The sequence below is a fragment of the Sturnus vulgaris genome, chromosome 10 (genome assembly GCF_052056855.1).
Source record: "Sturnus vulgaris isolate bStuVul1 chromosome 10, bStuVul1.hap1, whole genome shotgun sequence".
Lineage (NCBI taxonomy): Eukaryota > Metazoa > Chordata > Aves > Passeriformes > Sturnidae > Sturnus > Sturnus vulgaris.
In genome coordinates, this window is record NC_142252.1 from 2,783,522 (window position 1) to 2,809,831 (window position 26,310).

The 26,310-nt window shown below is 41.4% G+C and overlaps 1 protein-coding gene across 1 annotated transcript; it reads right to left on the reverse strand.

Annotated features, from left to right (window-relative positions):
- Window positions 1-2,408: 2,408 nt before the first annotated feature.
- FAM168B (family with sequence similarity 168 member B) lies at window positions 2,409-25,803 on the reverse strand. The gene is made up of 7 exons (XM_014870313.2): window positions 25,593-25,803; window positions 19,149-19,229; window positions 15,216-15,299; window positions 11,118-11,260; window positions 9,981-10,158; window positions 8,643-8,772; window positions 2,409-7,350 (listed from the first exon to the last, which is right to left on the reverse strand). Exons 2-6 carry the CDS (start codon window positions 19,216-19,218, stop codon window positions 8,660-8,662), a joined length of 588 nt encoding a protein of 195 aa, XP_014725799.1. The 5' UTR covers window positions 19,219-19,229; window positions 25,593-25,803; the 3' UTR covers window positions 2,409-7,350; window positions 8,643-8,659.
- Window positions 25,804-26,310: the final 507 nt, after the last annotated feature.

A 26,310-nucleotide genomic window follows, 5' to 3' on the forward strand; every position in this document is an offset into this window, starting at 1 on the left:
GTCTTGTATAATTCTGTAATTCTCCCAAAAAGCATTATCTACTGACTATACAGCAGCTATGTAACAACATTCTGCTTAGAAGTTCCTTTTATCCTTCCACACCTACTTCTTTCCTTTTTCTCCTAAGCTACACCCACCCATTACCCAGGCTTGATAATAATTTATGGCTTTTTTCTTTAACCTCCAGTAACCTGAAATAATATACTTGCTATCTAAATCACACCATCAATAAAAACCTTATCCCCAAATACAGCCACGTGTTCACTGAAGCAGAGGGAACTGCATTTGAGCTCAGTTGGGAACTTCACATGATTACAATTCTTACAAGGCTTGCAAAAGCAAAACCTGGGGAAGGTGTGCTCCCCTTCCCCCTTCTCAATTTGCCCACATATTTTACCTTTCTTGCCTAGAAGAGCAAAAGCTATTGTAAAACACTACAAGGTAGATTACTATAGCCCAAAAATGAAGGTCCAGCTGTGATAATTGAAGCTGACAGCTGAGCTGCTCAGTGTCAAGTTTTCTGTCTCATTTGTGTTGGAAGGATCTCTTAGCCCACCAAAGACTACAACTGGGAGTTCCTTGTACCCACAAGGCTCAACAGTGTCCCCTCTACATCTGCAATTCACCCTGTGACACAACCCAACTTCCCACAGCTGCCAAAGACTTCTGGCTGCTGTTTAAAATAACCATTAAAAAACTAAAGTCATCACACGTGGTCCATTCTATTCTGGATGATTAAGACAGGCTAGCTAACAGCCTGATGGATACTGAAATAAAATCCTGGAATGCACTTAGCCTCCTACACACGAGTCAGACATTTTATCCATGAAATTCAGCAACACTGACATTTCTTACACAAAAAAAATCCCATCTAAATAATAATGAGTACATCATTCCTGATTCCAAGGGAGCTCACCAATGAAACTATTTCTGTTACCTGACTTCGTTTACAGCAAGCCATGGAATTTAGAATCCAAGGCAAGTTGTCAGAAACAGCAAATTTTGGTTTTCCTCATAATTAGTTACAGGAAAACTTGAAACTCAAAATTTCTTGCCTCATTTCTACCAATCACTAACTGAGCAGACACTTTCCTGGAAGGGGCTCTGGCTGCTCTCAGGGGTTCAAAGCTGCACCTAAATGAGGGAGTTCTTAAAATGCAGCTGACCTCCACAGCAAGTAACCAACAGCCACTTGTCAGAGAGGGAAAGGTAACACATTAATTACACTGCCACTGCAAAATCAATCTGGCAAGAGGGAAAAGTCAAACACACCATTTTGGCACTTCCATGGATACATTTAGAACCACCAGGAAAGAAACTCTAAATAGGGACTTAAGAGTTCAGTACCATGTCCTTAGAGGTGCTGAATAGAGTACCAGGTCATGTTTCAGAGCCACAGACTCCCAGGAGAACAGCTACATGAGAATCCCTCTAGCCTGAGAGTGATCAGCACCACCCTGAAGAACAGCTTTTCCCTTTATAGCATCCCAGATTTCAGCAACCCACTGGTTGAGGATTATGAATTTTCATCAGCTGCAATGCTCTGCAAAGAACATTCCCAAACCTATCTACCTGTAGCATGAAAGCAATCCCAGGATAACTGACCAACAATTAGCTTGAGGTAAAACACCGAAAAAAATCTGTCCATGGTATCCCTTGTGCTCAGCTATAATTTTAGAAGCTCAACTACTTAAAACTACCTGTAGCAATAATCCTGACAATGAAACACTATTCCTGCAGATTGGTGCAGTCACATTGCACCTTCCTCTTCCACATGTGTTGCTTTTTTCCAGAAGGTTACCAGGTAAGTTATTGTTATTTTTGGAGACCTACAATAAATGAAAATAGCCAGTTAGTTCAAGCAGCTTAGTTGTTCCCCCAGAGCTTTACAACCACCCACACACTAAAGAAATAAGATAATTACCCACACTTCACACCTACTCGCTCTTTTCCTTCTGGGGAACACTCAAGACACTGATTTATAACAGCTTTCTGCTCAGGGCTGTCACCTCTCCAATCAAACAGCACGGGTTTGGTATGAAGCAAATGCTGAAGTATTCAAATTTTACATCTGTTCCACTTCCTTTGTTTTAAGCTATAAAATAAAACCTCTCAAACCCCAGGAAACGTCTCAAAAGGGATCAAGGCAGGGTTGAACATCTTCACCATACTCTCAGACAAGACAATTTAGGGCAGCTGATTCCCCACTGGGGAGCCTTTGCCACTGTGTTCTATTTGGCATCAGAAACCTTACTGAGAAAAGTCACTCATCCCATTTAACATTTTGCTTTGCTTCCATCAAACACCAGATTCCATCAGCTTGAAGAGCTTAAATGAACCATACTGTTCTCCAGCACAGAATGTTTTCTGGAAGGATGTCACCAAAGACAGTAGGAAAGAAAACACAATAAGCAACACAAGTCAATCTTTATTGAAAACTGAAGTATTAATACATAACAATTCTTGTTACAATAAACGTGCTTTTAAGAATTTAAACTTGAGCTCATCTACTCATTGAATTGCATAAAAAATAAAAAAGTATGAATTTTCACAATTGAACTGGCTCAGAATGGAATCTCCACTCTTTGTGTTGATGCGATAGTTCAATGCAGGAGTGAGTGATGCCTTAAAACTTATTCTGGAAGACAACATTGACCTAAACTTAAAAAAAAAAAGTACCAATACAACTGTTCCTAAGACAGTTTTAAAAAAAGTCATAAAAAGGAAACCTGTGTCTATTTCATAACAAACATGGAGAACTATTACTGGGGCCTCTTGTACTTCCATTGCATGCACTCACTTTTTTAGATCTTAAGACAGGAGGGCAGCCAATAATAGCATTACAATTAAAAAAACCCACTAACAAATCCCTTCTACTTAAAACAAGTCTGTACAGCAGCCAGCTAAAAAAGCTTTCCCAGTTTGCCTGCTAAGTGCCCAAAAGTCACAACCAGTTTAGAAAAGTCATGTTCATTTTCTTGATGTTGAAACTTCAGGGCCCATAAATTACCCAGATTTAAAAAATCACAAATGGGCCCTTACTACGTGTGAAATTCAGATGTTTCAGTGTTATATGCAACCTGCACCAGCAAAGGTTTCTTGTCCCCACTGTTCCTCTTTCCTGTCTGGTGCCCACAGGACACGTTGCCTGCCCTCAGCAGCCTGGGCAGAGGCTCCAGACTGCCCAGAGTCCTCTCAGCAGATGGGAGCCAGCTCAGCCCTGGGCCAGCCCTGCACAAAGTGCCCACCCTGCTGCAGGTGCTCCTGCCCTGTGACATTTCACCTGCTCACCTGAGGGACTCTGCAGGAAGCCTAGAGCTGACACAACACAGGATTAGAAACTGACACTTCTGAATGAGAACGATGTGAGTGAGCTGAAATCACCCTGTCTTTTACAGCCTTCCCAAAGCCTGGCTCCCAGGGCTGAGGAACCTGCCTGGGCTGACAGAGCTGGGCCAGACTGGGGCTGTTTCCTAAGGAACACAAACACAGCCCAGGCAGCCAAGGAGCAGGCCCAGGCCCAGGCTCTGTCCCAGGCCTCCAGCTCCAGCTGAAGCATCACCACTGCTCACGTTCCTAAGACGGGAGGTTTCACACACACACACAGGAGTTACCACTCCTGGTAGGAGTTTGACCCCAGAGTTAGGTGGTGGTGTCAGACTGATGTGCTTTCCCGTTTGAGCAAAATCCAAATGAACAGTGTGGAACACTGCTGAAGCACTGGGGAATGATTCCAAGCCAATGCTCATGCCTAACTACCCGAGGAGCAGTGAAGGCAGAACACCCCATGGAGAGCAGCCATTGCTGAGTACCCTGGTGTCCAGCTCTGTACCATCAGCTCTCCTGACAACACCAAGACACGGTGGTACTGATGGGTGGTGGTTAGCTTTTTCAGTGGATGGAGCAATACAAGGAAGAACTTCAACTAAAATAAAGGACTTTATTCACCTACTGCTGCATCTAAGCATTTAACTTGCATAGTACACTCAAAACGAAGCGTTCTTGAGCAGCATTCCTGCATGTCTCCTAGAAACTCCAAACAGGAGAGGGTTACAACCAGCAGAAGCAGTATCTAGTAGTAGGTTGTCTCTTTTCCTTCCTATGTGTTTAGTTAACCACCACCACACTGACTAGGGCTATGTGTTTTTGGTGCCAATCACTAGCCACTTTTCTTTCGCTGCTGCTACATTTAAAAGACATTTTCATCAGCTGTTACTGACATAGGGAATACCTTGGTTTTTAAAAAATACTTTATCTAGACGCAACACCTGAAATTTGAATTTAAAAAAAAAATTCTTGGACTTCTCTTTGTTATTGCTGCAACAGTTATTTTCAGATTCAGGTTTATAGTAGTACTTTTTTTTTTTTATCACATAAAGCTGCCATAAAAGTTTTCTTTTTTTTTAAGAGAAGCTTGATCTGAAATGTTTCTACTGCACTAGCTCTTTCATTTGCTGAGGAGCCTTAGTGCAAACACATACTGTGTTTTCATTTATAAAGGAATTCTAAATAGGGAATGTTATATAAAAAGCAGGAGAGAATGTTTCATAAGACCCTCACTGTGTAAACGCCTATTTAATGATGTACAGTTTCCCCCACTGCAGTTTTATATCCATGCTTTCTACTATTTGCAACAAAATACCATTAAGATAGTTATATATACACATATTCCCCCCATCCCCCTGCACTGTGCTTTTGGTTACTTTTCAGAACAACTCCTGGAGACAAGCTCCAGCCTCCCAGTAGGATCAGAATCTCTCAGGACTGGAAGGTGCAGTACCTTTGAAAAAGGTACAGTTTCTCCCTCCTGGATGAATCCCATAATGCAACTTAGGAAAAAAAGTGCTCAAGTAAGTGAGACTGCCTAAGTGTTATGGAATACTACACGGAGACCAATTCCAAGATGACATTTAGGAATCTGAAGTTAGAGCAAATATATAGGAAGTTATATTAATTCCTTAACTATTTCTCTATTGCAGCATTCATGGAAGTTCTCTCCTATGACTTTAGTTCATGGTGATGAGACAGGAGACAGCAAAACTTCCAGCCTGGCCCTCACAGCTCCTCCCCAACACAGCACTGCTCCAGCCCTCAGCTCCTGGTTAGAGCCATGCTCAGGAAGAGTGCCCTGTGCTGGTGCTCACTGTGCTCTGCCACACCTGACTGACCACAGCTGCAAATCTAACACACAAATGGAATTGTTACACACACTGAACAAAGCAGTACAGATTCAACTAAGTTTGTCTTAGATAATTTTCTGCTCCATATAAAAACATATGGAAATCCCTAAGCTGCAGTTAAGTGCTCATGAGTAAGGTTGAAAGTACTTATTCCAACAACATAGTTATGTTCAAGGCATTAGAAATAAGGGGGCCATCCACTGACAGTGATTCATGCAAAATAAACCTAAACTTTATTTAAAAAAAAAAAAAAAGGGTACAAAATACAGAGAGTGCTTACTGTAAAAAATAAAGTTACTGAAGGCTCTAACCACCAATGGGGTATGAAGGTACACAAGCCTCTCACCAGGGCAGAGTACTGGGATGGCAGCACTAAATCAGCACTGATGCTACCCCAAATCAGCTGCCAAACCTGTACAGGAGCAGAACACCCCAAAACAAAGCATAACTAAGATACACAACTTCAAAAAATTTAATTCTGAATGGAAGTTAACCTACGAGAACAAGACAGCCTGATATACCTCTGTGTAAATGCTTAAAAGGGAACAACATTTTAGATCCATTTACTGCATAATTTATTGCAGGCAGAATGTATAAAAAAAATTGCATCTTTCTGGAATTGTAAATCAAGCAGGTTTAAGAAGAACCTCGGTTTTAATGTGCAATATTCAAATTTAAAAATTTAAAATCTCCCCCATAACAATTTTGGTATACAAATGGGTTCCAAGGCTAGCCCTTTATCCCCACAGCATTTGCTTTGAGGTACTTTAAAAATTGAAGTTGCAAGAAAGAATATCACAAATGACTCATTGCAATGAAATGCTAATCTGCAGCCGAGTCTTATTTTACGTGCTTCCAAGTGCAATTTAGGAAGTAAAAAAAAGAAAATACTAAGAAAACACATCAAAAGGCTGTAACCAACAAATGGCTCCTACTTCAATTACAAATATTTTCATGAAAAAAAAACCAAAATGAAACTGCTATTTAAACCCTCTATATTCTGGCAGCCCTACTACAGAGTATCCATAGTCCATACTGCAAGTAGATAATAAGGAAATTGTGTAAAAATGATTTGTTCCCCTTTAACACACTCATCAGGCACACAAGCTTTCCTCAGAATAACATGCAGCTGAACTCTGTTGCAGAAAGCCCTTGCACTTCTTAAGTTTCTGGAAAGCAAGCTGGATCAACTGCACATACATTTTCAACTGACTACAACATTCTTTAGGAAAAACAGCACGAATTTGCTCAACTGAGAACTAAAAGGAAGTGTTTTTCTATCAGTCTGTGTGGCAGTCTCACTTTGACACATCTTGCATTATCTGAAAGATAGTACTGGATAGAAATCTCCCCAGGACATGCAATTCATTCTGCAGGTGATATCACCTCCTACTATTCCTAAGAGCCAGTTTTGCCTCAAGGAAGTTTGCCTTATTTACTGGCACACACAGCATTACCTTTGTCATTTCATTCTGATCCTTAAAGAACATCTGTATAACACTGATTCCATACAATTAAAATGAAAAGGTATGAAGTAAACTAATGGTGTGCGGGATGTCTACAGCTTGTCTGACTCATTTTCCAGTCACTCCAATTTATTAGCTGAATTTGAAAAGAACACATCACTTAAAAATATGCCCCTTTTAAACTGGCAACTCCATCAACCTGGAACAGGCTGAAGCACTCATCTAATGTATGTTATGGTATTCTAGAAAGAAACTCACTTTCATGATTCTACCTTGTCAGACCCTGCATACATTACAACAGTGCATTAGTGATACAAGTTGTAAAATACTTTTCGGTTCCTTTGGATTTGCATATGATGGTTTTTGCATCAGTCACTGCAGGTAGATTGAGCAAGCTTTGTTTTTGTGTTTTAACATGCATTCAACTAGATATGGATCAGAATAAATTTATACTCCCTTTTTATCATTATAATTAGCTAAAAAATTGCAAGACAGTCCACAAAACAGGATTTGCTTTAAGACTAACTGCTGGAGTTCCAAGATGTAAGATATGCAGCACTGGAAAATCTTCAGTGATCAGGAATTAGTAGTGTTTAGCCAAGTGTTGAAAGCATTCAGAAGGAAAGTCCTGGTTGGAGGCATGAGGGCTTCAGCACCAACTTTTAAACCTCAATTTCTTGATTGCATATCTCCCATCTTTAAACCTACATTAAGAGGGGGAAAAGAGTGGGAAATACTCTCAATTAGGTGAAATATTATTTGAGTGTGGCAGAACACACTAACACTGCATGCACCACATACACCAACAAATGCTAAGTGTTAAACAAAGTTACCCTAGCACTTATCCTACCAGCTGACACGTTCTGGGGTAAGAACACACTACATGGACTTGCTCTTGTCACGCCCAGTCCAGCTTTCTGTCAGCACCACCGTTGTTTTTAATGTACAAGATGAAACATTAAGAAGTATTTTGTGTTAAATTTAATTACCAGCAGTCATGAGTTTATTCCCAGCATAATTTTCAGTTCTTATATTCATGTAATGTGAGACTCTTGGCTGAAATACTTCATGAGAAACATTTCAGATCTGCAGACAGCTGTGTAGCATCACAGCAAAATGAGAAATGGCTGCTGCATTACTAAGTCAAAGGGAACGGTCACCTGCAATCTCAGAACTCTGTACTTCTAACTGCTGAAACAGAAATCTAGAGAAAGTTAAAACCAAGTTAACTTTAGTCATAAACTAAATGGACTAAAAGTGAAAATTTCAAGTTCAGTTGGTCTCACAAGTCATTATTTCAAAAGAAGCTGTTTTCAACTTATGCTAAAAATAACCAAACAAATCAGAAATTAAGTATCACAAAAACATAGCTCTCGTGTCAGTTTGACACAGATTACACTCCCAAAATTCATCCCACTTTATAACACATTTCAAAATGAAACCCCTTTTCTTGAAATCCATGATCTAAATTTTGGTTCACACTAAAAGTGCTTTTCCCATGCTGACTGCATGAAGTATGAATTGATACTTACCTGAAACAGAGTGAGTATATGAAATTATCTCAAGATTATCTGTTTCAGCAGCTCGTGAGGAATATTCACCCTCTGAGCAAGGCAAAACACCTTGCCTACATATTTAACCAATCACAGATAATTTGACTACAAAGTCAAATACATTCATTCAGGAATCACAGTACTGCTGAATTCAACAATTACCAATGATTCCAAAATACTGAATATATTTAATTCCAGATGTATTTTAATAAGGCCAACTTAAGGCTCACTCTTTCATATTTGACAATCACACATCATGAAAATGATTCATGACTTGTGAACACACAGACCTCTCCAGAAACCCCAGCAGGAATTTTTAATATTCCTGCTCCATCAGAATACTGTAGAAGCACCCCCCATTGCTTACCATCTGCAAAACATCCCCAAAAGAACCTGAAATGCTGTTGTTTTAAGAAAGATGAACTGCTTTCAATGCAACTTACACTGACTGCCAGGATGATCACCACTGTGGGGGCACATAACTATAGGTTGGTGTTCCCGGAGCCCGATACGTGGGCATAGTAACTGGATGAGGGGCTACTGGAGTTGGGGAATGAGTTGTCAACAAAGTACCTGCAATGAAGAGAACAGTTTTTCAGTAAGCAAAAATTCTAGTAGAGAAGGGAAAAAAAATGGGAGGAGGGAGAAAAAGCTAAGTCATTTTAAAGACAATTACAACTTGTTATCTTCAGAATTACCAGGATCATTCTGCACTCCAGTCCCAGTCTTCTTCAAACCTTTATGCCAGGGGGCCATTTTAGCCCAGTGGATGTTTAGGCCAAAGCATACAAAGATATTCATTACCCAAAAATAGCTCTAGCAGAAACCCTGCAACATAAGCAACTCTCCCCACAGCAGGCTTTACATGCCATTAAGAATATTTGATGGTAGAGATAACTTGACTGATAAATTAGAATAAATTAGTTCTTGTTTCCATTATTACAGATAGGCTTTTTCCCCACAAATGAAGCTCTGCTAGCTCAGTTTGTGACACCTAACTCCTCTAGTTTTGAGGTTTCTCAAATTAAAAGTTTGAGAAGATAGAAACCAGAATCTCAAAACAAACTTATGGCTCCTGTTTTTTAGATTTTTAAATTCGTGTCCCTTGAGTGAATATGGACTTTTCTTTGTGAGTTAACACCCAGTGAGTAAGAAAGCATGTCACCCCCTCAAGTAAACACTCAGAGATGAGACTGAATTATTGGTTAAACACCATTCTCTCCAAAACATTACCACCAAGACTGTGGCAGGAAGGAGACATTTCCCAACCATTTCCCATGACACTGAGAACCTGCAGGTAAGCAGCACAAGGTAGTACAAACACACAAAATGGTGTATCTCAAGACAAGGAAGGTCTATGATACAAGGGGTGAGACCAGAACACTGCAATTTCCTCAGCTCTAAGAGGTTGCTGCTTTCAACTGGCATAGAGAAATGCATTGGGAAGAGAAAGTCACACAGAAGAAACAAAGGGTGCTAGAGTAAGTGATACTCTATACAGATATGAAGAAAAGCTGCTGTCCCATAATACTAACTCTGAAAAGAGGATGTGGTACCTCCATCCTCAGAGGTGATCAAGGTACTCTGAACAAGAACAAACCCTGACTCAGCTGGACTCACTCAGAAGACACACGACCTGCACAAGTCCTTCTGAACCGACATTTGTGTGATTCTGCCAAGTGCACCGCTGGTATCACATTTTGTAACACAGCTGTGCTCCCCCCCTGGGCTCCAAGGAGAGCTTCACAGAGCAAAAGCCCCGGTTGTGAGTGCACACCCACCTGCTGACATGGCCATAGTGGTCCCAGCCACCATGCCCATGGTGACCCCGTTCCCTCGGGGCGGCGGGATCGGAGCAGGGTACATGGTTGCTGGCATTCCATTGGGCTGCACGACTGTGGTGTGGTGGATTACGTGGGGTGGTGCTGCATACAAAGGCTGTGTGTAGTAAGTGCCTTGCTGTTGGAGAAAAAAAACAAACAGTGAAGTAATTACAGTGTATCTGCTGGGGAAGATAAATGATAGCTTTCTTCCAGAAATGTATCATAAAAGTATTACTCAAATGCAACGAGTTTACAGAGCAGAAGCTGAAACATTTATTGTAACTATTACAATTGTGTTTCACTTGAAATTTAACATTTTATCTCTTTTTAAGGCATTTAGGATACCATGTGAAGTAGGGACCTTCGTAGATATTGACTGTACCTTTGACAATAAGGGCTTATTAGTCATTCATTCCCTTCTTTTTATCCTTTTCATATATTAATCCATGACAGAACTTCTCATTCTTTCACAACTCTTTATTCAGTTGCTTTTAGTAAAAAACCCCAATGTTTTTGGCAAATCCAAGTACACTAAGCAGACTGAATAAAACTTGTTACATGCTTATTAATCCTCTTCAGCTACTGCTTACAGGTGAGTTCCCACTATGCAAAGAAGGCCAACTTTTCCCTATAATATCATATTTACTAAAGTATCTTAATTCTATCCTTTGTAATAGTTTTCAACAGCATGAGACTGTTGAAGAGGAGAAGAGTTCTCCCTAGGATGAGACTTGGTAAAATTGGTAAATATCTGAAATTACAACAGAAACTTCGTAACAAATTATGACAATTTTTGACAAAACAAAAATCAGGACATTGGTAGTTATAGGATCCGGCACATTTTGATAACTGCTGAATTTACTGTCTCTTCAAAGAGTGAACACATTACCAGTAAGTGCTGACTAACTGTCATGCACGAGAGGATGTAAAATTGCACACACACTAAATCATTGCATTAAGAATTCTTACTGTAGGCAGCTAAAAATTCTCTCCGTGCACAAAGAAGCGAATGTGATGAAAAGTTAAGAGTTGCCAGAGATATCCCAGGGAGCACAGAGATGCCCACAGAGGCATTTTGTGGCTGTGCCCACCTACCTGTGCATATGGGTTCTGCTGGGGGTAGGCACTTCGGACTGGGTACACAGCAGTCTGGTAGGGATTCGGTGATGACGAGTACGGCGGCACTGCCCCACTGGTGGGTGAACAGGACACTTTGTATGGGGTGCCTGGCGTGTAACCTGAAAGCAAAGCCAATCTGCATTCAAACACTCAGCACCACACTGCTTCCCAACGGCAGGTGCAACAATTTGCATATTTCCCAGCTCCAGAAGCTTCATTTGAGTACTTGGTAAATTAGCCCCAATATCCAAGCACAAGTTCTGTCATTTAGCAAATACTGGCAACAGTCTGGAAATAGCATTTGACTATGCCAACCAAGCATGAAAAGGTGACTGTATAATTGCACAATTTATCTTTCAAGCCTATTGATATGGGGCAAAAAGTACATTTTCATAATAACACATTAAATACCAGGATTTGGCATATTAGACAGCATCCCTACATAGGAGGACTTGGCACATGTGTCAGTCAATTCTCCACACATCCCCAAATAATAGTGGCAAAACACAGCAGCAGTCAACTAACCTGCTGTAGGGGATGATACAGCACAGGAGTAAGAATTTCAAAAGCCAGAATCATCTAAAGACCTCACGATGGATTTTCAGAGAACAGAGACAAAATCTGCAACCTCTACCACAACTTACCTTTATTTCTATTTGTTTTCCAGCATTTTCTGAACTGGCTAAAATAAACATGAAATGCTGTACCTTTAAAACACAAACACTGCAAAGTTCAGCACAACTGCAAATTCGACTTGGAAGGCACTTGGAGATCCTTAAATCTTCCTTTTGAGTATTATACATGTAGACATATCCTTAAACTTCACTTAAGAATTGTTTTTATACCACAGCAAGACTTCAGATGCCATCAGAAAGTGGTTGGCATTCCTATTACAAGGTCCCCAAAAATCAGCCTATGTAAATGTTTGGAAATACTGAATTCTTACAGGGATAAGTGGCAACTGCTGGTTCAGACCCTGCCCAAAGGCAGCTTTTCCATAATTTCTCTGGCCCTCATCAGAGAAGGTCTCCGGGTCAGAACAAGGGCTTGAAGAGGCATGGAAGAGATTGTGATATATATATTTAATTATATATATTTAAATAAATATTTATTTATTTATAATGTTTCTGCATGCTATTCTCCCAAGATTCTTCTGTGGCCAGAGTGGGAATATGAACAGCTCAGCAGCAGCATCCAACTGCAGTAACATTCAGGGTAGCAAACAAGAGGCATGACCTAGTCTGGAGAAAGCATCAAGGCCCTTGCCTGTGCTGCTGTGAACACATCTTGGATCTCATGCAGGTCTGCCACACACCAGGAAACACAACATCCACAGGTACAATTTGTAGTTAGTTGGAACTGAACAAACTAGTACCAGGGCAGTGCAAGAAAGAACAGACACTTGATAATTATAGATAAAAATCGAGACTATCAGAGTAAAGATTAGGTTGATTTTAAAAGCTGTTGGGAATGGGCTGACTTCAATAGAGAACAGATCTGAAGTTGTACAGCAGAGAGAATGCTGGCATTTGTGCTGTCAAAAATCAGTCTGTGCAAACAGTATGATTACACATGACCTCTATTCTGCTTGAAGAAGTCTGGGCTTCTTTGTAATTTCATTACACTCTTCAAACTAAAAGTTGTTTAGCTAACAAAAAATAGGTTTACTGTTTCTTTTTAATGTAATTTTTACCTTTAAAAAATCTGCACCGCAGCACTTACTCTGAACTCTTGCTTTTAGAGACCCTAAGTATTTCACAGATCCTGCATGCTGAGGAAGTAACTTCTATTAGTATGCGGAGCTATTTGTGGTAAAAACCCCAGCTACAAAATGCTGAACATGAAGAATTACTACAGCCATGTCCTCAGTGAAGCCCACTTTCATTCTGAAAACCCACTGATGCAGCTGCACAGGCAATTGCTCTTTCATTCTTGCAAAGTGGTAAATCTGCACAAGAGGTATTCTGCCATCCCATTTATTTTTTTCTCTCCCTAATATGGAACAAGGACCTTAACAGTAAATGACAAGATAAGTCAAAACCACTGTAATTTAAGACAGTTACCTGTAAAAAAGTACCTTTTTGTAACAGCAGTGGCACAGCACATTCTAACAGTGCTGCATAATATGAATTTACAAAAGCTTTGATTCTACAAACAAGGTATTACATCAAAAAGGTTAAAAAAGACATAAAAACCCAGTTGTTAGGACAAAGTACTTCAAGTTGTTATCTGCCTGAATTAGGGGTCTGTACATTTTGAACTTTTCTTCACAGCTTGAAGAGCAGCTAAAAATTAAAACTATTTTTAGCTCTGAAATTCAACAGCAATAAAGACTAACAGTACTAGTTTTTAAAAAATTAATGGCATTTAGTGACAGTATATGACTTTATGCATTTTATTGCTTTTTCTTAGAAATGAAGAGGTTCTTTCTTTGACTTTGTTATATAGCATGAGATATGTTCCAAGATTAATCAATGCAAACTAATACTACAACATGATTAAGTCTAACAGGTCAATAATCTTTGCCAGAATTCCTATGTTTTGTTAAATTGATTCCATGCAGCTTGACCTCAGCTTCCTGCAGCAGGATTTGCAAATTGCAACCTGCACTAAGACTGGAGCTACCTTTCAGTTGCAGGATGTAAGCAGGGCAGCACAGGAGGCAGTGAAAATGAAGGGCCTGACAACAATAAAGCCAATGATAAAAGCCCACATGGGGCAATGCCACCCGAGCTAAGAGCTCTGCCCTGGTGGGAACTGCTGTGAACCAATCCAGTGCAGATGCAAGCTGGCATCCCCAGATAGGATACTGGCACAGTGGAAATATCCAGCCATGAGACTGATTTTTATTTTTAGTTTCTGGAACTTCTAACATTAACCTGTTTCCTTACTTTAAATTCAAGGCCAAAGACACAGCAAAGTGTGAGTGTGCACTCACTCTGCCTCTAAACAGCAAACTGAACAGTGACAGAGGTTGTACCAACCAGAGTCCCACACTCTTTTAACAGGTTCTGCAGGCAAACATTTCAGTAATTGCTGCCACACCCTGAAGAGTCTCCTGGTAGTTAATGAAGTCCTCTCATTACAAACACTGAACTTCAATACCAAGCAAGCCTCCACAACACAAGCTTCACAATTTCAAGCAGTATCCTTTTCTACTGCCATAAATTGCACAAGGGCATTCAGGGACAATCCTGGTTATGTGTCACACGTGTCTCTGGAAAACTGGCATAATGCATGCAAGTGAAAGAGTTCTGAGGATGCCCAGCTCTGCATTAACAAAGCAGGGTAAGGAATTCCTTCCTATACAAAATAACCATAGGGAGAATATTGTTGTGTCAGGTGCATGTTCCTGCTTTAAGTGGAAATTAAACACTATCAGCTTCTGTTTTGTTTCAAGGAGTAGCACATTAAAATCATGTTCTACTATTGAAAGCAGAACTACACAAAAATAACTTTGGTGAGTGCCTTGTTTTCCATGTCATGTTTTTCCACCTCCCTTTTCCCAGGCTCATCCCATTCCCTTCCTTAAATGACACACATGCAAGTGCAGTAAACTCAGTCCTTGCACTGCATCCACAATGGTCAATTAGGTTTACCCAGCAACCAGGCTTTCCAGACCACCAACTTGTGCAAGACAATCAGAGAGAAGCAGAGAGAAGCCAGCAAGCTAAACTTGGAAAGATACAATTTAAAAAATGGATGAAAAAGATTAATTTTGAGGACAGACAGAAGAAAAAAAACAGGAATCTGGAAATGACCAGAAGGATGCAAAGCAAGCAGAACCAGGAAGGAAACAGTGAAGGGACATGCAATGCAAACCTCAAGGATCATCCAGAAATAGAGAAAAAACAGCTAAAACCTCAACTGTTCCCTTCTTGGAAGATGCATGCAGTATAACTTAAGACTGCAATATTTTGAATTTATCAGATTCCTTATGAGTCACGTTCAAGGTAATGTAAAACTTATCCCACAGTACAAGTGCTATTGTGAGCCCCTGCAGCTTTTTGTCATTCTTGCTTCTATCCCCTCACAAAGGTCAGGTTCCTGCTCTGACATCCCCATTCCCCATACCTGTTTGGAACGTAGGATTGGCTCCAGGATACATGTTGGGGGAATAGGCAGGAGCAGCCGCTGCATAGCCCATTGGGAAGCCAGCTACAAGAAAGAACACACCACAGTTATTTTCTAGAATGACTTTACTCTCAAATTTCTCATTCCTTTAACTGAGGCAAGCAAACAGCCTTCAATCACACCTCCTCAAATAAAACACCGCAATCCTCTTCTCCCAAGCCCCCTGAAGATCAATGCCAAGTGAAGAGAGCAGCTATGGTTTCACAAGTTTATTCTTGAACCCCTCTTCCAGCAATCTCTGTTGGTCAAGTAGCTTTCAGGTTAGTTGGAAAGCAAAGTTTTGTGTAACTGTCCTGCACTCCTCCCCCCAGTGTGATGCACAAATGATGGGTTAGGATTTTAGTTTTGTATTTTTCATGTTTTTGTAATCCTGCAATTCTTTAGTGTCTAACTCTAAACTCCATATCCAGTGTGAGCTGCTGCTTTCCCATTTTGGTCAGACACAACAATTCCTCTCCAGGCCTGGGAATCAAGGACACCTCGCTGTCTCAGCCCTGAGAAATGTAAACAAAAGTGAGTTGGGGGGAGCAAACTTGGGGTAAATGACTTCATTACCTGGGCCTGTAATTGGAAGATTAACCCCAATGTGCAAATGGACCAAACTTATAAAAGTGTGAAAACCTGTGACCCGTTGCCCATTTTGGGTGTAGTCCCTAAGATGGCTTGGTCTACCCAAAATGTACCTGAAGGCTCCTTATTAAATATAACTGCTTTTTATTCCCTGAATTTTGTCTGGCCTCTGTCTTTAGGTAGCCCGAAAAAGGCATCACATACAGCACTTATCTGAATGGACTTTTTCACAGAAATAAATAGTTACTGACTCTGACTCCCCAGATCAGAGGTATCTCAAGTAGAAAGTACAAAGAAGTAGCAGTCCAAACTGCTTGCTGCATTTGACACATATTTGCTACTACACTCAGTATCAAACAAGCTCCCCAGTTTCAGACACATGCTGTGACAACAGTAACGAGTGATTCACAGAGGTACTGGCAAAATGACAGTGAAGCACTTCACACCAGAGAACACGGTGATATGCTCCAGTGTAAGGCACAACACAGCACTAGCAAAAGCTTGTTACCTGAAAGACACAAAGCTTGTTCAGATTAAGAGAAAATTTCTGAATTAATCATAGGGTTTAGTTTTCCCAAGAACCTATTCACATTATTCAAATCTGTAAAACCAAGTAATGTCTGTATCCAGAAAGACGGAGTTACTACCACATTGTGCTCTCTACATGTAAAGATTTCAGCTCCTTCAGATAAAAGGCAATTAATATTTGCATACCCACTGTCTGAGCTTAGTTTTAAACTGCTGTTCAAATTACAAGGGGTTTTATTTCACTATGAATCCCAGAGTCCTCAGCAATCACTCCCAACAATAAGAATTACTTAGCTCAGGACTATATATGCTAACTTATTTTGTAAAGCACTCTGTAAACATATCAAGTGACATACACTTGGCATTACTATTAGGTGGTCAGCATGATGAAGACTAAGAAAAGCCTTAGGCTTAAAAATCAAAGTTAAAAATAACATATCCAAGTCATAACAACTTTTCAGAGTGGAAGTAGCTCTTCAGTGTTCAAAGTTACAAGCTGCTGGTGTAAAGCTTTAGCACAGCTTTACCTTACTCAAACACACTACACATCTGCAATAGTGTGTATGGGAAACGTTTCCAGTTCTCTTTCTTTCTTCATAGCTTTAGCTGCACTGTGGAGCACTCTGAGCTACTCAAGAAACAGGTCATTTGTGGAAAATGTAACTACAACAAGTAGCAGTTTTAGCTTCTACAAGGAGCTTCCATCCATATGAGAACATTTGAATATTGATTTCTTGCTGCTGTAAAACTATGCAACAGCCTAAAATAGGTGTAGTATAATATAAACAGTTATTAAATATGCAACAGCTTTAGAAACACATTGCCTTTCAATAATGCATTCCACCTACTGCTGTGTTCCTCACTTTCTATTACCATGCAACCCCTGTAAATGCAATGATTCTGAGTGGAGAATCTGCAGCTTTTAAATTAGGAGAAGCAAAGAAGGGGGACTTAGTCATGCAACGTTTTTTTAAAAAATCCTAAAATGCAAGTCTACTTTTCATTTTAGACAAGGTGTTTTGTATTTATCCCACAATCTTAAAGCCTGGAGCAGGCAGCTCAGCAAACCATCTAATGGTGTAACAAGTTATTGACTAAGCTGAATGTAAGTTGTGTGAATTGACCAACTGCTGCAAGGGAGAATTGTAAATCATTGTAGCATGACATTTAAGGCACTTCTGTAACAATTCTGTAACACTTTTAGTTATGCAAACTGGCAAATATAAAGTGCTTACATAATTTAATCTATAGTCTAGTGTATATAATACTAGAATAAAAGACCAGAGATTGCAATGGTGTTTAAACTGCTATTTATGAATCTACAATAGTATTTTTTCCTAAATAAATTCAGGTACAACTTAGTTGAGTATAGTCAAGAGCCTCAATGCAATATGTAGATGTTTATAAGTACAAATCAAAATCTGGTTAATATAAATCTGAGTTTAGAAAATAACTAGAGCTAAAGATATGAAGTTATATTCAAATAATCATAATAATCTTTATCTAAAGCAAAAGAAAGGCTGGAAAAAACTATTATAAATACAGAAATAACTGTACCATACATGATATTAATTAGTAAGCCTCTGCTGCTTGCCTTATAAAAAGATTACGACAGCCTTTATAACTCAAGAGTAAAACCACTCTGCAGGACTTATGGTTACATAGTGTCAGCTTTACAATTCAGTAAAACAGTCACTCAACAGACTTAAAAACATTTAAACACATTATGTGTTTCCCTTACAAATTCCATAGAAATCAAGGAAGGCACACTAGTTTGAGGAACATGAGAAGCAAAAAATAAAGTTGAAATGCTTTTGAGACAATCAGGCCAATAAAGAGAATTCATTTATGCATCACTATTTAGAAGGAGGAACAGAGAAAAGTAGAACAGGAAAATAGGAATTCGAGTACATTACCCAAGGTGAAAATCAGATTTAAGAATGGTAAATACCAGTAGGCAAATATAGTACAGCTACCAAAAATATAAACAGTAGCAGCACAGAATAATTTCTGCCTCCCAACACAGACACCAACTAAATCACAAAACAGCCTCCCTGTAAAAGCTAAAGAAGTTTTAACTTGTGAAACACAAAGCTGAGCAGGAAAGACCCTGGAGCCTCTCCCAGGATGGAAACTTCCTTCTGTCAGAGATAACAGAATAAAAAGACAGCATCAAGACATGCTGCTTGAAATGCCTCCCAGAGGCACAGGATTCTCTTCAGCCTCCCTGGAAAGTTCTGTCCAAATTTTATCACCCAACTTCTAGACTACAGAGACCTCAGAAATGAAGCCTCCTTGCACATATATTAGGATACTGGGGGGAGGACGGAACGTCATGAGAAACTTTAGGTCAATGAGAAGCAGATAAGACAAGAAATTAAATGTATTTCTGTTTCAAAAACATTTTTGGCCATTTTCTTGGTCCCACCTTCGATGCCATGCTTTGGGCAGTGAGAGAACAGACAGCATGAACAAGAATTAGAGGATAGAAAGGTTAACAGTGCCAGTCAACTGGCAGCAGAAATAGACTGCCTCCTCTTCTTGCAGGGCGTAATTATTAGAACTCCTAAAATAAGCTGCATTGGAAGAGATACTGAAGTTAGAAATATAACAGAAGAAATAACATCACTTGAAATGTCACTTTTTAAATTTAAAAGCAACCTCATCCTAATCCCAAAACAGATTTACACGAAGGCATTCATAAGTGACTATTTCTCCTTGACCATAAGAAAAGAGCAGTATAACCAAAATTCATGAGAAAACAGAGCTGCTTACCTGGATAACCAATTCCTTTGGCATTTGCATAGGGAACCCCAGAAGATCCAGGGCTATACACAGGATTCATGATTTCAGTAACTGAATAAGGAAATAAAGAAAAAGAAAATCAGTAGTTAAGTATAGGAAAGCTTGAAATCTCAACAACTAACATAGGACTGGAAACCGAGGAAACATATTAGAAGAAAATGTAACAAAGGAAAAAGCAGCAATACCACTACTTCTCAATATTAAAGCTACAGGCAGGAAAGAATCACTACAGGAAGAAGTTTCAAAGCATCCCAACCCTCAATCAGCTAGAGAATGTCTCAGGAATGAAACATTCCCTGCTGTGGAGCCCGCTTTCGCTCCCCCATGGTGCACAGATCCAAACTCACTGCAGGGATTCTCCTGTGTTGGACTCCTCTCCTTGTGCCATCTGTCAGTCACTCAGCACCTCTCCACCATTTATCAATCACCCAGCATCTCTCAGCCATCTATCAACCTTGCTTTCTTCCCATCTCTTTCTTGAAGCCTCTACCAAGGGATGCAAACACTTATGGTCTATTCTCACGGGCACTTCGAGCCTGGCATTCCAGTCCTTTACCAGCATTCAATTATCAAACATCCAACTACTACAGAAGGAACTGGCAAAAGACTCTGTGCCTTCACACAGCCAGCCCACATCACTTTCTTTGTTTACTTCCTGCCAAGTTTTTCAGAGCCTATGACAAGCCAATAGTCGTGCCCAGTCATTTCTGAATCACGGGCTCACACAAAAGACAGGCTCCTACAGCCAGCATCACCCACAGGAATAAAACCAAATCCCGTTTTAAAAAGAACCTTGTATGCAAACACCAAGGAAAATAAAGTTGCATTGAAGATGCTTCTCAAGTGCCTCATACAGGAATACTGTTTGCAACTACTATTCCAGTATTTTAGAAAAAAATCCACATATTTAATGCTCAGTATCTTCAATCATCGGATTTTCTGCACACAGATAGATACATTCATATACACATTTACTACTTCACAGAGGAGGTTTATGCTGGATATTTGAAAAAGACTTTTCCTAGAGGGTTGCTGAGCTCTGAACAGGCTCCCCAGGGCAGTGCTCACAGCACCAGGCCTGACACAGCCCAAGGAATGTTTGGACAATGCTCTCAGGACATGGTGGAATTCACGGGGTGCTATGCAGGGCCAGGAGCTGGACTGATTATCCCGTGTGTCCCTCCTATGATTCTTTCTGCAAGTACCCAAGGCAGAAAGGCACTCTGTGAAACCAGACCTTATTAACTGCTAATAACTGACACCTGAACTTCCTCTTCTCCATCTCGAGATGCTCTCTTACTTAAACCAACTGGGTGTTAAACACAGTTTAACAACATTTTGTAAATAAAGTTTATGAAACAAGGAAGTTTAATTACACATGCACTACCTTAGTTACAGAATGTGTTACAGCAGGAATCCACGTGGAGTTTATCAGTACAGCTGCACTGATAAACCTATGGTAAGTGACTCTATTAAGCATAAATAGTTTGCTTTTCAAAGGAACAGTAAAACCAGATCTGTGCCAAGAGAATTAGCAGCACCTAGTACACGACAGATATGAAACAGCCACTTGTGAAAAATCAGGAATCAGTAAGTGCTGTCAGAAAGTTTATAATCACGTTTCACAAAACACTCCAAGTAAATATAAGAGAATTACAAGATTCACAGTTCTTGGGCCTCCTCCCCCCAGTTTCCAATAATACTAACTTACATAGAATTGCCTTTTTCGTTCAGATTCATATGTGATTGCACATCACAAAAATAGAATCCAGTGAGTTACAAACCAAACAAGCTGCCATTTACATTGCTTAGCATGCATAAAGCTCCCCAGAGCAGCATGCTTTAATCACCTGACCCACATCAAGCATCATTTAAACAAATCTCTTTGAAAATATTCTACAGCAAGCTATACTTCAAGTGTCAAGTGTTATATTCCACTGAAGCCCTGTGGAGCTTTAGCAGCATTAACTCAGCCATAATCAACAGGTGCATTTTGCTGGACCAACGTTTTCTTTTAGCAAGCCTGCTCTTTTCTCCCATATTTTCTTCAGTGTATCTTTCTCTCTGAAGCACAACTCACTCACTTGAAAACTTTCAGTCTGTTCCCTTTATATCTCCCTGCACTTTCTTCTCATGTGCATTTCTGCTCCTCTTTCAATGTTGATTTTGTCACATTTTGTCTCTAAATTTACAAAATCCTTCACTTTGGTTTCAGCATTTCCCAGTTTAGGGGTTAAAGTCTTAAGAAGATGGATAGACCTTTCCACTCAAATAATTCAGTGTTTTCCCACACTCTCATATCCTACAAATGTGTTGCTCCTCCTTACAGTCCCTACAGCAATCAGGAGAAAAGACTCTGGAACCTTCTCACCATTCTGAATGGCAGTGAACAAAAGAGAACTGTCAGGTGGAAAATCAACAAGAGCCTTCTGTGAATATTTAGGCAAAATACACAAAAAAATTCCCCAGCTATTAGAAATATTAGTAGGCAATGACTGCAGAACAACACATGGACATACACTATGGGAGATGACTTCAAGAGAAGCCACACAAAAATGGAGAGGTAGAGAAAATGGATAGAAAATGTCAGACTACACAGACTTGATCTCAAAGGAAGTAGAGAGAGAGGAACTCAAGGGGAAAAAAACCCCCTGTGACACTGTTCAAGCTGTTCACTTCCACTTCAAATGAATCCATGCTTCCAACTTCACGTGTACACACACACACACATTAATTCAACTTTGGTGGGACAGGGATGTACTTTCACCACTGACAGACAAGTCAAAGCCACCAGCCTACACAAAGTGCTCACAGTCTGTATCACAGACAAAACGCCAGACCACTTCTAATTAAAAATAATTATTTTCAGGTCTTCTCTGACGGACCCAACATGTGTAAGTATAATTATGTAGTATTACCCATGGTTGCAATCATCCCACTCTTACCATAATTTTACTTGGAAGGGCATCTGTTATACTGAGATGTGGAACCTTGCAGTCCACTTCCCTGGAATGCTCCAAGTCCACATCAAACACTAGGGAGGACTGGTATAAAGGGAACCTAAAGAAACCATGTCTTTCAACTGCTTTGTTGGCATTCCCTCCAAAGCATTCTCATGTTAATGGATATGCAAATAAGTGTCTACGGTGCATCATCTGTATATAAATTGCACAGAGCTAACTGTATACGAATTACTCTTTCAGCTGAAATGAAGGCAATCATACTTATTAAAGATGCTCTGATTAAAGACTGCACAAGGATGCTGGGAAGTGCAAACCTTCACCTTTCCCTCTTGCCAAAGCCAGGCAATCAAACCCAGTTTTCATCGGGGCGGTTAGATCTCATCTTGGTACAGATACCGGGACAACCATGCTCCTCTTAACTCCAGGTTTTTGGAAGCTGGGAACAAAGGTCAACCACTGCTAATGCTGAAGCTCTAGCTTCCAATTGGATCTGTTTTGCACACAGCTTTTCCTGCTACACTCAGAACAAGCATGTTTCTAGGAAACTCAGCTTTTAAAAACTGTTTCACAGAGATGAATGTAAAAACCCACAGATCAATGCAAACACTGTGAGACAAACTGCACGTTCCTTTGCAACACACGTATTTTCATATTCCTGATTTTCAAAGTTGTGCAGAAACACTACCAGAACAAGATCTACTGAATGCCACTTAGTGCTGTTTTTATGACAACTCCATCACAAGAGCTGGGGAAGAATCTCCAAACACCTTGACTAAAGGACACTACTGTGGTCCAGTAACACTTTCCTTCTTGGAAGCAGACTCACACACACTGTGTTATTGTAGTGTTTAACATTAATCCATCCTGGAACACTTTCAGAATGCCATTTGCCATGAAGCTGTACAAATGACCCAGTTTCCACTTACTAAGTTACTTACCATCTTAATAATGTTCTACATTTTTTACCCATTTGACTTCCAGTCAAAGCATAATACAAGTAAAATACATAAGTACCTGATAGCTCACAATGTAAAAGAAGTAATTTCCACGGCAAAGTAACAAAGAAAACAGTTAATGGCACTTCAGCTCTTCAAATAACTGACAATTAAAGTCTCAGTTACACTATCTTCCCTTAAAACTTCAGCCACCAAACAGCCCATTTGATGCAAATTCAAGGCCAAATAACAGGCACTTTTCTCACAATTAGTTTTAAAAAAGGGGCTCATTTTATAACATCCCATGCTGTACAGGTACCGGGAGGTAGTACTTAATTTCTTCCATTCATCCACAGACCTCAGAAAAGGTGACTGAATTTTCCGAGGAAGGAGGAAAAGCCTGTTCAGAAGAGGGCAGGGGTTTATGGCAGCCCAGGACTGCAGGCAGCTGCAATCAGTGCTCACACAGAACTGCCATGCAGCTGGCAAGCAGTCCCTGCACTGTGACCCCTCACCAGGCCAGAGCAGAAAAGCTGCCTGCCAGGATTCTGGGCTCTGCTGGAGGATTTCTGGATAAAGGAGTGCTAGTTTTCCATCTATCAGCTTGAGAGGACTGATACACATCCCCAAGTTCAGTTTCAATGCAAGGAAAGGAGCAGGGCTGGGCAGTGGCAGGACAGACTGAGGCTGCAGAACCACAGCATAGAAAAGAACAGTTAACAACTGTGCTCGAAGTTCACACATAAAGGAAAATACAAATCTGGAACTCTCATCCCATGCAAGTTGTCCTCCCCTGCTTGAGTTACAAGACTTGAATAAGACACCTCCAAGCACTCTACATTTTGTGTGCACGTCTCCTTTTTTCCCAACACTAAAATAGGAATGGAGCAGTTTAGGTTTTAAAATCATTTCTAGTGAATACAACTCTCACCTGTAAGCCTGGCCTACGAAGGGTTTGTCACAGCTTTTTTTTCCTACGTAAAGTACACATACATTAACACCAACACTACTTGTACTCAGTGTCAGTAAGGACAAAGATAATATGATTAGATGTGAAAGACTCAACAGTTTCATGTCATTCACAAAAAGAAATCCTACACAAAAAACATAATACTAAACTCCTGCTTGTGATCCAACTTTATTTGTACATAGTGGCATTGCACTGGTCTGCAAAATATCCCAGAACATTACCAAAACCTTCTTTTCTTCAAAAATACCCTTTTAATTTATGAAAACATTAAACAAACTGCACAGTATTTCTCGAAGTCTGCAATTTCTGTTGTTGCTATGAAACAAGGGGATAGAAGTTGCCAATCCCCACATTTCCAGTCCAACTTTGAATTTGTGTGTATTCTCATTTCAAACAAGTCCTCAAATCACCAAGTCCTTACTGTAAGAATTATAGAAGCCTCTCTATTGCCAAATTTAGGGGACGTTGATCAACTATTAAAAACAGAGAAAAAAATCGAATTGGAAGACTATAACCTCACTACATGAACGAATTGTATTTAAAACTTTTCAGTTAAGCCTCAGAGCTGCGCTTCTTCCTAAAATCCTATAAAGCATGTTTTCATTAAATTATTTTTCAATTTTTTTCCCCTATTACTTTCTGAAATAGCATGAAACTGTCACAAACATCAACGAACACAGAATTTCCAAAAGCCTCCTAAGCCCTCCTCCTTTCCAACCTCAGAGTTAAAGCGTGTAATTACCACCCCGAACGCGCAGGGAAAGGCTGCGTTCTACGAGCCTGGAAGTTCTACTACACTGACAATTACATATATTGCACCAAAATCACATCAGAGCCGACAGAAAGTCTGGTCACAGCAGGTAACGTGCCCACTGCGATTCAACATTCAGGAACAAATCAAGTCCAGCCTTTCTGCCCCTGAGAGCTGGGTGTCTGCCCTCAGCGAATCCTTGACTTTTTACCTTTCTCAGAACACTGATTTCACCATTTGGCCGGTGTTTATACGGCTCCAAAGGATGTAGAAAAGCACTGCAAGCCCCGTTTGTCCCTTGTTCCTTTCTGCCTCACCACAGAGCACCGAGGACCGCGATTCGATTGCTGCCTGCACTCACAAAGGTTCGGGGCAGACCGCACACACGGCCCCCACACCGCTCTCGCACGCAGCTGCAGCCGCCGATGCCGTGCGCTGGGGAACGCAGCCGGCCGGAGCCCTCATGACGACACCCGCAATTTGTACCAAGTTCCCACCCGGACGATGCTGCGCTGCCATCAGCGAGCGGCACCGCCGTGCCCTGAGCGCGCCCCGCCGGCTGCGGGAGGCCGCGGGCCCCGCGCAGGTACCTGTTACGGCCGGAGCTCCGCGGCCCCAGGCGGCGCCGCAAGTTCCCCTCCGCCGGCCGGGCCGCAACGCCGCGGGGCCGGGCCCCACGGCCCCACCTGTCCCGGGATGGCGCAGCGCGGCGGGCGCGGATGGCGGCGCGCCCGGCGTCCCTCCCCGCGTCCCTCCGCGGCCCCGGGCGCGCCGGCGGGCCCGGTCCGCACTCACCGTGAGCGGCGGCGCTGCGTGCGGGCGGCGCGGCGGGCGCTGGCTGCGGCCGTGCGTGCGGGTGCCCGCGCCTGCGTGCGTGCGTAGGTGGGTGGGTGCGTGCGCGGCCCCGCGGGCACGGAACGGAACGGGGAGACGGGACGGGACGGGAGGGGGCGGCCGCTCCGCGCCGGCCGCACCGCACAACTGCGCACCGACCTCCTGACGTCACTTCCGGCCGGCCGGGGAGGGGTGGTGGTCACGTGTGCGGAAGGCCTGGAGCACGTGACCGCGCGGCCCGGCGGCCATGGCGGGCGGGGTCAGCCCGGGCCGGCCCCGTCAGCGTCGGGAGCGGCCGCGGGGCTTGGGGGTGGTTGTGGTGCTGCGGGGAATCGCCGCAGTTGGTGTGATCGCTCTGATATAGAAAAATATTGCGCTGAAAAAGCAAATAGATTAACGGAGTGTTTTAATTGCGCGTTTCAGTGTCCCCGGGAGGCTTAATGGACTCTGGCCCGCTGCATAATTCCATTAAACCACCTGCCAGCACATCTCGCTGTCACGTTTCTCTGCTTTAGATTCAGATGCGTAATACAAACCAATCGCCATGTGGCACAACAGCTTACGGGGCAGAAACTGAGGCTGTCTGCCGCAATTCTGGAAGTCCAATCTAGTTTTCACACCTATTTTTTAAAAGAAAAAGCCTTTCATGAAAACCTCTCCAAGTGCTATGGAAAATACG

What these genes read in the sequence shown, in the direction of transcription:
- FAM168B (XM_014870313.2), bottom strand. Translation starts at nt 19,218, where the DNA reads ATGAATCCTGTGTATAGCCCTGGATCTTCTGGGGTTCCCTATGCAAAT. An exon ending in CAAAGGAATTGGTTATCCAG is followed by an intron (nt 15,300 to 19,148) that starts GTAAGCAGCTCT and finishes TCTTTCTTGTAG; the next exon opens with CTGGCTTCCCAATGGGCTAT. An exon ending in CACTATGGCCATGTCAGCAG is followed by an intron (nt 8,773 to 9,980) that starts GTGGGTGTGCAC and finishes TCTTCATTGCAG; the next exon opens with GTACTTTGTTGACAACTCAT.